At 35.6% G+C, this 17435-nt stretch overlaps 1 protein-coding gene and 1 long non-coding RNA gene across 2 annotated transcripts in view; one reads left to right on the top strand and one right to left on the bottom strand.

The window, feature by feature from the left end:
- ldlrad4b (low density lipoprotein receptor class A domain containing 4b) overlaps nt 1-17435 on the top strand; it is a 105945-nt gene that overhangs the window by 22334 nt on the left and 66176 nt on the right. Inside the window, exons 2-3 of the mRNA XM_087285833.1 lie at nt 4374-4891; nt 17209-17349. Of these exons, the coding sequence (XP_087141959.1) occupies nt 4852-4891; nt 17209-17349 (181 nt within the window). The 5' untranslated portion in view covers nt 4374-4851. The remainder of the gene's footprint in view (nt 1-4373; nt 4892-17208; nt 17350-17435) is intronic.
- Nucleotides 4295-17435, bottom strand: part of LOC147840327 (uncharacterized) — a 29578-nt gene continuing 16437 nt past the window's right edge. Inside the window, exons 2-5 of the long non-coding RNA XR_015511566.1 lie at nt 7983-9421; nt 7124-7368; nt 6752-6923; nt 4295-6679 (exon numbers count right to left, since the gene is read on the bottom strand). This is a non-coding gene — a long non-coding RNA (uncharacterized LOC147840327). The remainder of the gene's footprint in view (nt 6680-6751; nt 6924-7123; nt 7369-7982; nt 9422-17435) is intronic.

Below are 17435 nucleotides of genomic sequence, written 5' to 3'. Positions count from 1 at the left end.
TTGATGTTTTGTTGCTGGTAAAGAGCTGCTGTAAGATCATAAAATGTTGATGTGTTGACCGCCTACAGTTTCTAATTTTTCTTTAATGAAACCTCCATGTTGAGTTTCTGTCTGTCTGTCTCTTTGTCTGTCTCAGACGTTGTCTGGCAGATCAGGGTCTTAGCTGATGATACAACTGTAAACCGTTTTTATAACCACACACAGACACACACTGCACAACAATGGTTCATAATGGATAATATCAGTTGGTACTTTGAAATGGAAATGTATTTGTTTGATTACCATAAACAGTGCTGTTAAAATCATATTTTCTTTTCTTTTCTTTTTTTAAGTACACGGCACGCATTTGTTTAAACTGAAGTGAGCCGACCATGTTGAAAAATGCCATTTAAAAATAGTATTTTAAAGCATTACTGTTTTGCTGACACATTTTCTCTTTTACAGTAAAAGTGCTTGATAAATTCTTAAAAGCAATTTTAAAATGCTGTCAAATAATTCTTATTCAGATTAAATAAATACATTTAAAATTGATGTAAGAAATTTTAAATAAGTGACAACTTTTTAGACCACAGATTTAAATAACTAGAATGGCAAAAACACTCAACCCAGTTAGAAAACCTGTGCAAATAAAATAAAATAGAAAAAAATCTAAAAATTAACTACATTTACTTAACTTGATGATGCCAAGAAATGCATAGATTTGTTGTCTGTTCCTAAAAAGATTTCATGCAGTACTTCTGTCTTCTGAATTGAATTTGTTTCATAATGATGTATATGCACACAGACTTTTAATTTCAGTCAGCCAGCCCCAGGGCTTATGGTGAATTGTCATCCCATTTAAAATCATCACGTTTAAAATCTGATTTCTTTAGAAAAAAACATCTTCACTGCCTGGTTGAGATATAAAATGATAATCAGACCAAACAAAAAGCACTGCATTAAATTATATATATTTTTTACGCCATGTCTTTTAAATAGAATGGAGTTTCTGCGCTAGCCTGTTGGTAATGACGGAGCCCACGTTTAAACTGTCTCTCATATCTTTTTACGCTTCAACAACCAAATGGATGCTTAAGTCTATTTTTTTTTTGTACTTTTAAACACCACATTTTTAAAAAATGTTGGAATCCAGTAATCATAGCCATTAAGATCTATTGTAAATAAGAAACTCTTAACAGGTTTGGAACACATAGGGTGTGAGCTTTCCTCTTGTTAAGTTGTGATATATGGATTACTGTTTCCGGGTCCAAGCTGTTACTCATTTCAGTTAAGACAATATTTGTTTACAACTTTTTAGTCATATCTCACATTAAAGTGAATTTTATTTGAAATCATGGTGTACACGAGGGTCTCTGGACTTGCTGCATCACAGACACCAATATTTTAATAGTTTATAAAAAATGTCACTTTCTGGCTGTCGGGTATTAGGCATGGATGTATATAAATTTTGATTGTGATTTTAGAAACTATTACAGCACTTTGTAAACATTTATTATTGCCAAATTTTTAGTCTCCCCATACACTTTGATATAGCGCTCGGCCTAGGCATGGGATGATAACTGTTTTCAAGGTATATCGTGGTTTGGCAAGTCAAGGTTTTAAAACTGCCAACATTTTCTGCTATACCATTCCTATGGTATATGTAAGATTTTTTTTTATTCATGGTTTTTTATTTATTTTATTTTTTGTTTTTGTCAACAGTATAGGCATGGGCTGGTATAAGATTCTGACAGTATGATAACCTTGGATAAAAATATCTCGGTTTCAGTGTTTCGCGGTTTTGTGATTACTGCACTAATATATATTCTTTTTAAATGTCTGGGTAAAAAACTGAAACTTTTTCAACACAATATCTTTTATTTTGAGAAACATTTGAAATATTTTAGAAAAGTAAACGTGTTAGACTTAACATTCGCTGTCTTCATTTCTTTCAAAAACACTGATTTCTATACAATTTAAAAGGGCATCTTTGGATATCTTTTCTGCTGGAGATACTGTTGTCCTAAAAAACAAAATAAAGTAAATAAAAAATACTACACATACCTTAGGAATGGTAATGCAGAAAATTTTGACGTTTTAAAACCTTGATTTTTCCAAACCCCAGTATACCTTGAAAACGGTTATCGCCCCATGCCTTATCTTCAATAAAAAATAAATCCAAAGTTGCCGTTTTAAATTGAAAAGAAATTTGTGTTTTGAAACTATAATGAAGACAGCAGAAGTCAATGATTCATTTGAAGTATTCAGCCTGACTTGTTTACTGCACTGTTTTTCACCCAGACATTTAAAACGAATATATTTTAGAGCAGTAATCACAATATTGTGAAACTGTTTATCCGAGGTTATCATACCATCAGAATCTTATACCAGCCCATGCCTACTTGGTGCTAAAAGCTGTTTTGCATGACTTTTTTTTTTTCTTTCAATCAACTGCAAAAAAAATTCTGAAAGTGATTCCAACAATGTAGCTTCTATTGTAGCCAAAGTTATTTTAGTAAACAGAAACTAAGACTAAAATTCAATTCATAAAACTTTTTTTTAACAGAAATAAAAATGAAACTAACTGAAACTTACAATAGCCATGGGCCGGTATAAGACTCTGACGGTATGATAACCTTGGATAAAAATATCATGCTTTCACGGTATTACAGAATTGAGATTACTGCTCTAAAATATATCCGTTTTAAATATCTGTGGTTAAAAACAAAAGCTTTTTTCCCATTTGAACACAATATATTAAATTTTTTTAAAAGTTTTATAATATTTTGGAACAGTAAACATGTCAGGCTACATAATTCAAATTAATCATTGACTTCTGCTAGTTTCAAACACATTTCTTTACAATTTAAAACGGCATCTTTGAATTTTTTTTTTCTGCTGAAGATACAGTTGTCTAAAAAAAATGTAATAAAATATCTCACACATACCTTAGAAATGGTATTACATTTTTATTTATTTTTTTATTTATTTATGTTTTTTATTTATTTATTACATTTTTAAAAGTTTGGCAGTTTTAAAACCTTGACTTTTCTAAACTGCGGTATACCTTGAAACAGTTATCATTCCATGCCTAACTTACAACACTAAAAAACTAATAAAAATTTTAATACTAATTAAAATAAAAAAACTAATTAAATTATTATTAGAATAATAATTTAGAATTAAATGGCAAATAACTCTGTGGCTGAAAATTTGACAGTCTGCTGCTGTTTAGAGAAGATGATGCCTTTACAGCAACAATATTTTTATAAATTGGCCAAAAATGTAAACCAAGCATGTTTAACTACATAAATTAATGTAAAGAAGTTTGTCTTGATTCGTCCAAATTTTAAAAATTTTATTTAATGATTAATTAATTTTATAATTAATTTTAAAATAAATTAATTTAAGTTGCTTTTGTGCGTTTTTTTTTTCACTGTCTTTAAACTATGATTTTACTTTTATAACTAGGATTAAAAGCTGAATTATAATTCTGCGTCGACTGCTTGTTGTGACTCATGGCGCACGCCTTGCGCCTAGTCGTGCATTTTTACTTCTGCATGCTGTTTGTGTTGTTATACAATAACACTTCCCAAAACATTAGCTGTCTGTAGGTTTTTATGTTCCTCTGTGTCGAGTTTCTTTGCAGTTGCTTTTTTTAACGCTAACTTAATGTACAATTAGCTAAAACTCGCTCATTCAGACGTGAGAGCCGATGGGTGTGCAACAACTTTAATCATAAGATAAACACAAAACAAGTTTCCATCTAGAGCTACTTAACGGGACTCGACACTTGTAAACACTCGTCACTTGTAAACACTCTCTCCATTGGGTTCGCATGGCTGTCGGTCCTGCCCACACTGGTCATAGCTACCAAGCCGACCAATCACAGAGCTTGTACTAAGCATTGTTGTGACTGTAGTTACATTTTTTAAGAGTTGTGCGTCAGCCACAGAAGTATAAATCAGCATTTAATGTAAGCTGTACAAACACTAAACTTTGCATTGATAAATCCTAGACATGACATGTTTACTGCTAAACTAGATTTACTCAAACTCAAGCTTAATAGAAATTTGTTCATTAAATTAAGTAAACAAAAACAATCAAAACCATTAACGAAAATAAGTATTCTGAAACTAATAACAAATATAGACATACTGTAGCACCGAAATAAAGCCCAATTTAAAACGACCAAACTATAATAACCTTGTTTGTAACATGGACTTGTTTTCTGTTTAGTTCAACTGTATAACCATAGTTTTTGTCCATTGTATAAAGAACATTTTCACTGGTAAAATAGCTGTGGTGAACTCCAGTAACCTTCTGCAAGTGAATTTTAGTTTTGTGTGTGTATTTCATCCCCTTGACTGATTTTCTCTCTCTGTCTCTCTCAGTGAGCTTGCGGTCTAAAGGATGAGGTGGGGCGCGCTGATTAGCATGCTGCTACGCTGAGAAGAGTTTATCCAGCCAGGACGAGCGGCAGCAACTACACGTTCCCTTCCTGAATCGGCTATCAGACACCTGCTCTGAATCAAGTACCTGTCTGGATCTTTCCCTCGCACACACTCACACAGCTATGGCTGGCTGGCTCTGGCTGGGAGGGTAATCGGTGTGCTGGTTGCCTGGCAACCCCGACCTGAATCCTGCCGAATAGAGCCCTGGTCTGTCACTGAAGACTTTTTAGTCCCCTTCTTCTGAGTTGATTTCCCCTTTGGAGGAGGTAGAGGGCAGCGGCCGGAGCAGGAGCCATGGACTTATGAGGTGAGAATGGCAGCACGGCGGCTGTTCGGCCCCCAGGAGCCCTCAGGCAATCAGAGCCAATAACGTGGGTGCCCACACACACACTCATACGGGCCGAGCGGCAGGAGCAGTATGCAGGAGGCTGACCTACCGGCAACCAATGCTTTCACAGGTGAGCACCGGATCTGCTTCATAACCGCCGGTGTGTAATGATGCATGCCAGCGGTGAGGATTATGTTCATGAGGAGGGTCATGTTGTGCTTTACTAACTCATGATGTTTTTTTTGAGTGTGTGTGTGCTGATATTCAAAACTGCTCTCTCACTCCCCCTCCCAATCCCAGACTCCTCTGCTCCATTTCTCCGACAGGCTGCATTTTTTTTCTCTTCTTTTTTTTTCTCCCCTGCCTGGAATGGAATGCGGAGAAGGAGAGAGATGGGTGGAGGCTGGGCTGTGTACTAAACCTCAGTTTGACAGTCTAGTGCACTGCAGATGGATAGAAGAACTAGGACTTAATAGAGAAATGTGCTCCATTATTGCTGCTATATAACAAACTTCCCTTCCTGTCCCCTCTCTTTTTGGTCACGTTTTCTATCCACTTCTCAGTTCCCTTTATTCTCTGCTTGCCTCATCCTTCTTCTCCCTTTGTTTTGTTGTTTAGATTTGTCTCAACTTGTAGACCTGGGATTAAGATGCGTTTTTGTTTGTCTGATCTTAAGCTTGTCCACTTTTGATCACTTTTTGGCCACTATAGTTGTAAATTCAGGAAATCCTGAGAAGTTACTAATCAGTTTTCCAATATTTGTAAATGTACAGTACTTCAAATAATGTTCTTATTTTAAGGGCAAAAAAGAAGTTCGTAATAGCTTAGTGACTGTGTACTGAACACTCCAACACCCCCGCACTGCAGTAGGTGGGGTTGTAAATGTGTCATACTGCTCACATGTATCCTAATCAACTAATGGTGGCCAATGTTATTACAGTTAATGAAAATGAACGAAAACAAAAACTTAATTTAAAAACATTTAAATTTAGGGAAGTTTTATGAACTAATTTCGATAGAAGCATGTAATATGATTGGTCAAAGCTGGCTTCTCATCCATAATCATTAATCCAATCAGACTGATCCAAGCTTATAATAAATAGATTGATTTCACGCTACTGGCCTATGTTCGTCTATAGAAAAATCCCCCCTTTCCATCCCATCTCCTCTTTTTCCTCCCTTTTCCAGGGGAAGCTCTCGAGACCTGCCTGATCTCAAACCTGCTTATATGCTTATTGTCCAGGTGGGATCATTGAGCCCAATTATCTCCAAGCTCAGGGTTCTCTCCTGGGACAACATGCCAAACCTGCTATTAACGCCAAGAATATCTAAGTGTGAACTCTTGAACTGAAATAAAAATAAAAATGAAAGTCTTGTGTACATACAAAATTTACTGAAACTAACTAAAATTACATCAGTAATGTTCTTCTTTTTCGTCTTTTCTATTTAATACATAAGCCTATCATATGCCTTTCAGAAATCTATTTTCTTTGCGCTGCCAGGTGTTTAACCCGTACAGCACTTCAGAGTATTGATGACATTGGCCTGATCAAGCCGGTTCTCCTCCTGTCAGTTCCCGCTGTTATTCTCGCTACAAAAACAACGCGTGGACATGACAACAGCATGGTGACAGCATTAAATTCAGAAACTTAAAATTAATAATTTAACGCATTTGTGCCCAATAATAGGTTTTTATTTTTGTCATATTGATAGAGATCTTGAGCAAATCATTCTTTTTAACTTTTTAACTTTTTAGTGAACCAATTGAAGTAGTTTACCAAATCGAACTGAATCATTTGAGTCAATTTGCATCTTCAGTAAGCGCTTATTTAGAAACTGCTTTTTAACTTGCCTGATACCCCCTCTGACTCGAAATAAACCAATATATACAGAGTTATTTAGTTATTAGAACAGTACACTGAGATCAAATTTGAGAAGCGGTGAACCAATAATACTGTGCATGCGTGATTTAGCAGATGGTGACCCGCACACAAATAGTGCACGACAGCCTGCTGTGACTGAAGCAAACTTAAATAACTGCAGCGTGGGTTACTTGAATGTTTGCAACAAAGGTTGAAAGCATGTACCTAACCTAACCTTGTTAATATTAATTATCCCAAAATTATTTTACATGCCACATGCAAGGGGGTCTGGAAGGCGAACTATAAAGACACAGGTTTGGAATTAAAGGGATATTTCACCAAAAAAAATGGAATTTACTCACACTCAAGTGGTTCAGACCTTTATGAATTTCCTTTTTCTGTTGAACACACAAGTTATAAACAGAGAAACCATTGACTTTCATAGTCAAAAACAACAACTAATACTAGTAAAAAGTAGTACTTGTATAAACAATAGAAACAAATAAAAGCTTGTTGATAAATAACATTTTGTTTAGTAAACCATTGCAAAAGTCACTTAATTTTACGTCCTTTTTTACTATAGTGGTCCCTCGTTATTCGTGGAGTTACGTTCTAAGAATAGCCAGCAATAGGCGAAATCTGTGACGTAATCTGCTTTATTTTTTTAATTATTCTAGATGTTTTAAGGCTTTAAAACCCCTCACTACACAGTTTTATAGGCTTTTCTCAGACAGATATTAAGGGCCTACTCACACTATGCCATCCGTACCGTGCCCAGGCCTGTTTCCCGGATCATTTAAGAAGTGTGAGTGCGCTGAATAGGGCTCCAGCACGGTTCACTTGGCCGGCCCTGGCCCGGTTGGAAGAGGTGGGCTTGAGCGCGGTTCACTTGGGCTTTGGCACGGTACGCTTGTGTGTGAGTGCAAAACGCGCCAAAGCCTTAAACTGAAAGCGAGACGTGACTTTTACGGGGCTGTTTCATATGGATTTATTAATCATTCTTACTGTTCAGTGAACGCAAACTGCCGTAGTTTATTAAAGACGAGAACTCCTCACAGCACAACAGCTGCACGGCTTCAGCAGACCTCCTCATTCCTGCAGCACGAGGGCTTTATGATTGTTTTTGAGCACCAAAAGTGGCGGATCTGTTCGGCGAAATATCTGACTGCGTGTCACCGCATATCAAACGACTGAAACGATATAGCTAGAGAAATCTCCTCTGTGCTGCTGAGTGAGAGAGCGCTTCTCACTGAACAGCGGAGCAGTGATGACGTAAGTGTGCCGAGGGAGACGGGAGGGGGGAGAAGTGTGCTTTGGCCCGGTTCGAGACAACTGTACCTAGTGTGGGTACGGCCTAACATTCTTTTCTCTCTTGTTTAAACACTCTCAAACTTCAAACCTTCATAGAAAAATAAGTCCAGTTTTATAGAATGAAACAAAAGATGAAATATTTATTCCGTAATGTCGTCCTACAGCTGTGTAACTTCCTTTAGCACATCCAGAAATTCAACTTTTTGTGCGATGGTTAGCGTCTTCCTTTGTCTTTTGGGTGCTACCGCAGTTGCTTTTGATGGTACAGAATGTTTCGTCGACATTGTGGGGAGAAAACTTGCAAGCAGCACTTCAGAGTGACTATGTGCTAATCAGGACGCAGAACACTATGCGCTGTAGAAGTCAAATTGACCAAAAAAAATCTACAAAACTGCGAGGCCGCGAAAAGTGAACCACGTTATAGTGAGGGACCACTGTACTTAGGTAAAATATTTTATGTTTTCACAAAACATTCAATCACAACTGATTTGATTCAGCGTCACAAGCATTTTAAAAATATTGTTTAAATCAACTCATTCTTTATTAGGTCCCGAAACACTAAAACATATTTTTTGAGCTTCTGACAGTTGATTAAGTGTCCCACACTGCTAAAAACACTATTAGGACACATATTTCACTAAAAAGTGAAAATTGGTTGTTTTTGCGTTATTTCGAGCAAATTCGTACTTCCGGTTTGAAATAAATTTTTGAAATGAGATCTTGGCATGTACTCCAGCATGTAGACTGGACGTCTGTACCTGGGAGTACCATATTACGTCTCTAAGTATGTTGCATTGATTCATGAGTATGGCTTGGTTCAAACCAATCAGCACGCTCTATTATGTATGCACTGCAGCTTAATTAATATGCATGCTAGCTTCGAAGACTGTAACTGAAACATTGTTCCGACGGCAGAGAGACGCCATGTTGTGCTGCCAAAAGAAGTGGGAAAAGAATAAGAATTGTTTGGAGATACAGGTCATCAGTGTTGCTTTTATAATGTGCTGTAATGCACACTGTAATGTTTTGTTTTCATTTTTGCTTTATGAGAGTGCTGCTGGACTCACGTGTGAATTTCAGTGCATGCGATGCGCGGCAGAAATACGTTTGTACGAACATTTTTTTACTCGAGAGCTTTTCTCATCTGGAAATGGTGAAATCTGGATTTGCTGCTCGTCTCCTTTAAAAAAAAAGATGCAGCTCCAGTATGCGTTGATTGTCCTGTCTACAAATTTGGTAAGTGTGTGCGATCAGCGCCCTTTCTTTGTTTATTCAGATGGCAAAGTTATAATTTGTTTTGTCAGCAGTATTATTTCAGTGTTTAAAGACAGACCTTAGTCAAAATGGTTTCCAAGTTACTTAGTTTACACTGCAAGCAAACTATTGCCGACCGTCGTGTTTAATTTTCACCGCACTTTGTGACAGGATTGTCTACACACACAGACGGCTTTCTGACCTACCGAGTGCATCTGAGTTACCCAGAAATGCTGAGGTTTTTTTCTCTTATACAACATGCAGTGGCGACGCAGTAGCGCAGTAGGTAGTGCTGTCGCCTCACAACAAGAAGATCGCTGGTTTGAGCCTCGGCTCAGTTGGCGTTTCTATGTGGAGTGTTCTCCCTGCGTTCGGGTGGGTTTCCTCCGGGTGCTACGGTTTCCCCCACAGTCCAAAGACATGTGGTACAGGTGAATTGGGTAGGCTAAATTGTCCGTAATGTATGAGTGTGTGTGTGTGTGTGTGTGTGTGTGTGTGTGTGTGTGTGTGTGTGTGTGTGTGTGTGTGTGTGTGTGTGTGTGTGTGTGTGTGTGTGTGTGTGTGTGTGTGTGGATGTTTCCCAGAGATGGGTTGCGGCTGGAAGGGCATCCGCTGCGTAAAAACGTGCTGGATAAGTTGGTGACTCTTTCCGCTGTGGCGACCCTGGATTAATAAAGGGACTAAGCCGAAAAGAAAATGAATGAATGAATGAATGAATGAATGAATGATGTGCGGTATCAAACATTCCACCGTCATTAAACACACTGTCTTTCTCCCCTGTGTCTGTTTGTTTTTCCTCTGTGAAAATCAGCGCATGCCCAAACGGAAACTTCCACTTTCTTCAAATCCTTCCCCTTTTCCCTCCCTAAACAGAGCTAGACACACCCACTTTCCTGACTTCTTCCAAACTAGAGGTGTAAAAGCACCCTGCTGAAACGGGGAGTTTCATGGCCCTTTAAGATGACCTACTGGTGGTGTTAGGTTAAAAAAAAATTTTTTTGCTTAAAATCAAGATCATAGTTATCTTACAATTCTGTAGATAAACATTAATATGGATAAATAAAGGTTCATATAAACTATTATTATTGGTATTCTCAAACATGTGATAAAATTGCAATAAAAATATTGGGCCTATGTGCAGGTCTACTGTTAGTTAAAATGAACAGACTTTATACAGACTTGAGATGAACAGACTTAAATAGACTTTGTCCTGTTTGTAAATTTACAGTAAAGTGACGACATCAGAATACAACTATTCAAATAGTTCTTAAGTTGAATTATTATGTTTGGGACATGTGCTTGTCATTTGTCATTGACAACATTATTAGACCATTTTTTTTACTGGTAAAATGAAACATTTGTCATTATCAGATTTCCTCTGGCATTATATTCAACATTTTATAGGCTAGAGTAGTTATACTGACACTGTTAAACATTATGGCACACTTTGTGTTTGCTTTGAAAGAAAAAAAAAACAAATCAAATTCTTGTAATCATAATTCTCAAATGCAAAATGATCCTTTAAATGATGTGCGCGCTTTTGGTTATGCTTTCACTTGTGCTTTCACTTGTGCTCATGTCATGGCTGCTGTCACTTTGAGGAAAAAAACATGCATGCAAAACTTCCCGCGCGGCTCCCAAACGATCACTCTGTGCTACAAACTGAATGTTATTTACAACTTTATTACCTGTTATTCACAACCTATGCAGGTTCTGTTCATACATCAATCACGGACAAGCAAAATGACATTTTTGGGTGAATTATACATTATAAATACAGTATGTAACTCTTTCAACACTATTTTGAGCTGGCCACGTTGTTGAGCAGTGTATGTAAAACAATGTGAAGATTTGTGCGACCTCCTTTATTCTTTCCCCGAACTTGAAAATATAATTGGCTGAATCGTAGAGATGCTGGATTAAGATTGTGTGGGGAGTCGAATCTATTATTTTTTTCAAATAATCGTGCAGCCCTACTTTATAGTTAAAATTTTGGTGCTGGCCAAAGGTCAGCCTATTAGAAGAGAAGAGTGAGTTGAACAGGCCCACTTTGTCTCTCAACTACATGCACATTATTTCTGATTGCTAAGCAAAAATTTGAGCTTTGCAGAGTCAGCATAATTATCGTAGTGTCAATATTCTACCTTCTGAAATTTGGAGAAAGTTAACCTTAAGGTCATGATACCCGTTTCTCGTCATTTGGTCATGCTTGATGGTCAATATTTTATCCCCTGAAATTTGGAGAAAGGTGTGAAGTTAACCTTAAGGTCATGACACCTTGGTCATTCGTTGAATAGGAGAACCTGGAGAAAAACAAAAAATATAATAAATAATACAATTTCCATCATGAAGAAATGTTCCATCTCTTCTCATTCCGTCTCTTTCTTCTTATTTCATGTCATCTATTCGGTCCTCATCTTTCCTCTTATTATTCTTGTTTTTTTTTTAACCTCTTTAACTTTTTTCATCTTGTCTGTGGTCACGTTTCCTCATCTACTCCCTGACTCTTCTCTTGTTTTCTTTCTGCTCATCTCTGCACTTAATTTAATTTAATTCTCGTCTGTTTTGTTTTCTCCGTTGTCATTGTTTGATCTCTTTTAACTTCACCTCTTCTTGTTTTGTCTCATCTTATTTGATCTTTTTGGATGTCATCTCTCTCTTCTCCTTTTTTAAATCTCTTTTCTCTCCTCATCTCTCTTACAGTATTTCGACTTGACCTTGTTTTTCTCTGCTCTTTTGTCATCAGTTTTTATACATTTCAAACATTTTCAGTTTACATTTTCTCATCGGCTTCTCATTTTCTCTCTTTTTGTTTTGGTTTGTCTCAATTCTCTCCATTCTTTTGTTTTATTTTCCTCCTTGTTTGTAATCTCTTTTCGGGTCATCTCATCTAATGTTTATCTTGTATTTTCTCGTCTCTTCTCTTTTTATTTAGTCTTTTCTCTACCATTTCGTCTATCCTCATCTCATTTGCCCTGGTCTTTCATTTTTTCTCCTTGTCTTTTCTTTTCTTTTAATCTTGTCTTTGTCTCTTCTATCCATTTTGTATACTTTTTCTAATGGGCTTTTCATGTTTTCTTTTTATTCTCGAGTCAAATACATTCATACATTCTCGTGTCTTTCATTGGATCTTTTCTCATTTGATCAAATTTTTCTCACCTCTTTCTATAGTCTCTTCTTCCCTGTCTGGTTGTTTTGTCTCTTCTTTTCTCATTGTCTCTGTTCTGTCTTTTTCTTTATCCTTTTCCTTATCCTCTCTTTTCTTTTTTTTCATGTAAGATTCCCTCTTTCATCCACATCTCTTCTTGCATCTTCTGTCTTTATCACTCCTCTTTTCCTCGTCTTGTCTCATCTCTTTCTCTCTTTTGTCTGGTCTTTTATTTTGTCTCTGCTCATCCTGTCATCTCACTTTTAACTTATTTTCTTCTTTGCCTCTATCTCTCTTCTTCTTCTTTTTTCCTCTTTTGACTTCTTGCATCAGCACACATGTATTTATTTATTTATTAATTAATTTATTTATTTATTTGAATAATTTTTTTATATTTTTTTAATTTAATGTTTTTATTAGAATTTTTTATCTATATTTATTTATCTGCTTATTTTTATTTACATTTTATTTTTATTTTTTTTTATTTGTTTATTTTTAATATATTTTAATTTAATTTAATTTAATTATATTTTTATATTTTATTTTTATTTAACAATTTTTTTGTTTTTCATTTAAATTTTATTTATAATTTTCGATTTTATTTGTTTATTTGTTTATTTTTAATTTAGTTATTGTTATATATATATATAACAATTTATTATATATATATATATATATATATATATATATATATATATATATATATATATATATATATATATATATAATTTTAACATTTTTATTTTATTCATTCATTCATTCATTTTCTTGTCGGCTTAGTCCCTTTATTCCCACGCGAATGCAGGGAGAACATGTAAACTCCACACAGAAACGCCAACTGAGCCAAGGTTCGAACCAGCGACCCGTCGACCTTCTTCCTGTAAGGCGACAGCACTACCTACTGCGCCACTGCTTCGCACTATTTTTATTTTATATTAATTAATTTATATTTACCTATTTATTTGTATTTATTTTAATTTATATTAATTTTTTTGTATTTTAATTTATTTATTTTTTATTATTTATTTTTTATTTATTTTTATTTACTTTATTTACTTATTTATTGTGGATAATGCAAAAAATGCAGTTTTTAAAATACCTATACGAGTGGTCAAGACTTTTTTTCATGTCTCATCTGTTTTTTTCCCGTGATCTCATGTCAAATTGTCTCATATAGTCTCTTTTTTTCTCATCTCATCTAGTGTCCTCAATTTCCCCATCCTCTCATTTTCTGTTCTTTTTTTCTTTTTATCCTGTCCTGTTTCTTTTTCTCCTCATTTGTAATCTCAAGATTTTTTTTGCTTTATTTTGTCTCACTTTTTTTCTCATTTCATACAGTTTCTTCTCTTTTCTCCTCTTTTTCTCTATTTTGTTTTGTCTCGTCATATTGCCTTGTGTCTCCTCATTTCCTCTTGTCAGCATGTTTTGTCATTAGTTCCTCTTCATCTTGTCTTCTCTTCTTTTGTCATGTTTCATTTATTTTCCCTTGATTTATTGTTGTTTTGTGCAGTTGAATGCTGGGATTGTGTCTCATCTGCTGATTTGTTTTGTCTGAAGATCGTACCATTTTCAAAAGCACTTTGGGCTTGACCACACCCTGTGAGAGATCGCTCTGGTATTGTCTGGCACCTCCTTCTCAGACAGAGGAGTTTGTTTGGGTGCTGCTATCATCACTGTCTGGTTTGCATTGCACTTTGGTCCTGCGGCAGAAACTTCCATACGGCTGAGAATGCAGCGTTATCAGGTCAATGTCGGCTTTCTCTAAAACCATGCTTGCAGGAACACTTATTTTAAGATCATTTATAAGAGCCAGTGACCTACATTTATAGGATCGTAACGTTGCCACTTTAGATCCTCAGATCTCTGCAAAGTTTTTGGCTTAGTGAAACTATCCCCCCAAACTCCTGAGACTGAGCATTTTCAGGGCGTCTGCAGCATTTTAGGCATTTCAGTTTTGTTTTAAAGTCCTTTAAAATGTAAACTTTGAAGTAATCATATCCTGCACTAGGCACAAGTTTCAACAGGTCAGGAACTGAAGACGTATTTGCACAACACAGATTTCAACCGGGAAAACTTTTTTGTTGGTTTGTTTTGGCTCTTCATTTACCTAAAAACAGTACATTTGATTTAATTTAATTTTGTTTTGTTTTGTTTTGTTTTGTTTTATTTTATTTTATTTTATTTTTATTTTATTTTATTATTTTTTTTTTATTTATTATTTTTTTTTTTTAAATAATAAAGCTGCCCATAACATTACAAACCACAGGAGAGGACAAATTGTTCAGCAGGAAAACGCAAAGAAGTTCAAGGTGCTCCAGGATTGGCCAACCCGGTCACCAAACTTAAACATTATTGAGCATGTCTGGGGTAAGATGGAGGAGATATTGAAGATAAATCCAAAGAATCTTGATGAACTCTGGAGTCCTGCAAGAACTTTTTCTTTGCCATTCCAGATGACTTTATTGATAAGTTATTTGAGTCATAGTAGAGATGTTTGGATGAAGTCCTCCAAGCTCATGGGAGTCATACACAATAATAATTCTTGTTCCTCTGCACCATGTATTTATATTCTTTAGTTTACATTATTTGCTGTTAAGTGAATAGACTTTTGTCTAAGCAAAATCAGTATTTACTGTGCTAATTAAATAATTAAAAATTAAGGCATGATCATATTTTATTTTGGTAAAAGGGGCGTAATCTAGAGGTCTTTGCCTTTCATAAAAGTCACTTCTGATACTAAATGATCAACTAGAAGTCAAGTTATTATTGGTTATTTCTAAAACTTGGATAGGCAACAAAACTTTTGTCAGTTATTGTGCATATTTTATTATGCATTTTGGAATATCGCAATAAAAACTGCTTATTGGAAAGTCAAATTTCTTGATCATGTGCAATACCAAAGCGCATTTCATACCTCCAAAAGCCACTGTGCAGAACAATTTAACCTTAATCAAAATCTCGATTAATTGAACGTTTTAACTTGATCTCGACTAATGTACAATAATTTTATTTTATTTTTCTATGCTTTTGCCCTTTTAATTTAATGACAGGTTTTGTACAGTAAATATGCTCACATATTACAAGTGATACATTTTTGAATGAAGGGTGCATTAACTGATTTTAAAATAATTGAAGGAAACGCACACGATCTACTATCTCTTGATTATTTATTGAACATCCATGTTAAACAACTGAAATTAAAACACATTGATTAAAACAAACAGTAAACGGTTTCACTTATAAAAGTTAAAACAAATAGCTTGCGCTTTTTTGATGTTTTTTATTTTCAGTGTAGAAAATAAGCAGTATCTCTTGTAATTAAATCACCCTTGAATATCCTGTAAATAATATTTCAAACAGTGCATTAACAGTAATTTTAATGTAATAGAAAATATGCCGTCTCAAGGGATCTCAGGCGCAGCTGTCAATCATCATCAGTGTAGTTCAAAGTAAGGTACTCAAGAATGATTCCATCGTCCTACTTGACCAGAGATTTGATGTGGCTGCAAAGGGACCACAGAAGTAGAAATCAGACTTAGCTGAATTATACTTCTACGTCGAGTGATTGCGTTAACTTTACTCATAAGATAAACACAAAACAAAAGTATCCATATTGACCTCCTCCATTGGACTTGTCACTTGTAAAAACTCAGCCCATTGGGCTCGCTGCCAGTCCGCCCACAATCATATGATCATATGCGAGCGCTTGATGCACAAGTACACATCAGCTTTTACCAAAGCTAGGTCACGTGACTCCACGCATGGTAAGGAAAGTAATTGAAAAAATCGATTTGGTAAAACGTTATCGATTAGAGGTTCTGAATGTCGATTTCGATTCATTTTTGATTAATCGGCCAGCTCTACACTGCGTTCATTGCATTTCATCTTTGACTTGTGAGACACAATAAATGTATTATATAAAAAAGCCTTAGGCTACGTCTGAAATTGCCTACTGCTCGGTAAGTACTGCATTAAAATTTAAACGTTATACTCGACTGTACTACATCTGCCTTTTTCACTTGTGGTGCATTATGGGATAGCGGGATCAGAATCTAGCCGAAGTAGTGGGTCATCCGGGTACTTCTCGCATGTTTTTCGAATTCTATGAATTTGGACATGCTACTCGGCTCACATACTGTATTTAGCATACTCTATGGTATGGAAGTATGCAATTTCGGACGCAGCTTCAGTTTCTCTGGATTTTTAGGCATGGGTTTGACATTTCCGAACTTGGCATTTAAAGAATTGTGTTTTTGGTCATTTTATTTTGACCAAACTACATTTGGTCAGAATAAACAGATGTCTTCATTTGTCATGATTAAGTCAAGGTTATTCCACCAAATATTGATTTCATAACTCTTTCAAAGTTCAAGCATTGGTACTGTGTTATTGTGTTAAAAATGATTTCAAATCTAAAAGTGTGCAACATCTTGGGTATTTTATGTAAATAAAATTTTTTTAAAAATTGTTCAATTGAATGAAAAATATTTACAGTTTGCGGAATAAAATTAAGATTGTAATTTAGTCAAGCTGAGCATTTTCAAGAATCTTTTAATTTCTAAAAAGGTTGTCTCTGTCCCTTTTTATACAAATGTTTTTATAATTATAAGTATTATTCTTCTAATAAAAATATTCTCAACATCCAGACCCCAACATTAACCATTAAATACCTAGAATAACTTCAATATGGTCTCATCTAGAGAACGTCTCCTTTTGCGAAAAATACCAGCGTAGACCAAGGCTATAAGTTTGACACACTCTGATGCGGCAGGTGTGAAAACTGAGATGGACTCTTGACTGTTATTGATTAAGTGACTCATTGCGGTTTTCTTGTGTTTGTTTGTGTTTGTGTGTGCGTGTGTGTGTGTCCAGAGTGCAGATTCCTGTGCACAAACGGCAGATGTCTAAATGTGGGCTCACAGGTCTGTGATCAGCTCAACCACTGCGGAGACAACAGTGATGAGGAGCACTGCCCCATCTCCACTCAGCATCCTGCATCTGCCATCTTCAGCTGTGAGTCCATCTCTCAAAACTAGCTCTGTGCTGCTTTCTCATGAGGGCGAGCAGGACGTTTGCTCGTTTCTCTTCTGGATTCCTCA

This window comes from Danio rerio, chromosome 16 (assembly GCF_052040795.2).
Source record: "Danio rerio strain M-AB ecotype USA chromosome 16, GRCz13ab, whole genome shotgun sequence".
Taxonomy (NCBI): domain Eukaryota; kingdom Metazoa; phylum Chordata; class Actinopteri; order Cypriniformes; family Danionidae; genus Danio; species Danio rerio.
This window is presented reverse-complemented; position numbering and strand designations above follow the sequence as displayed.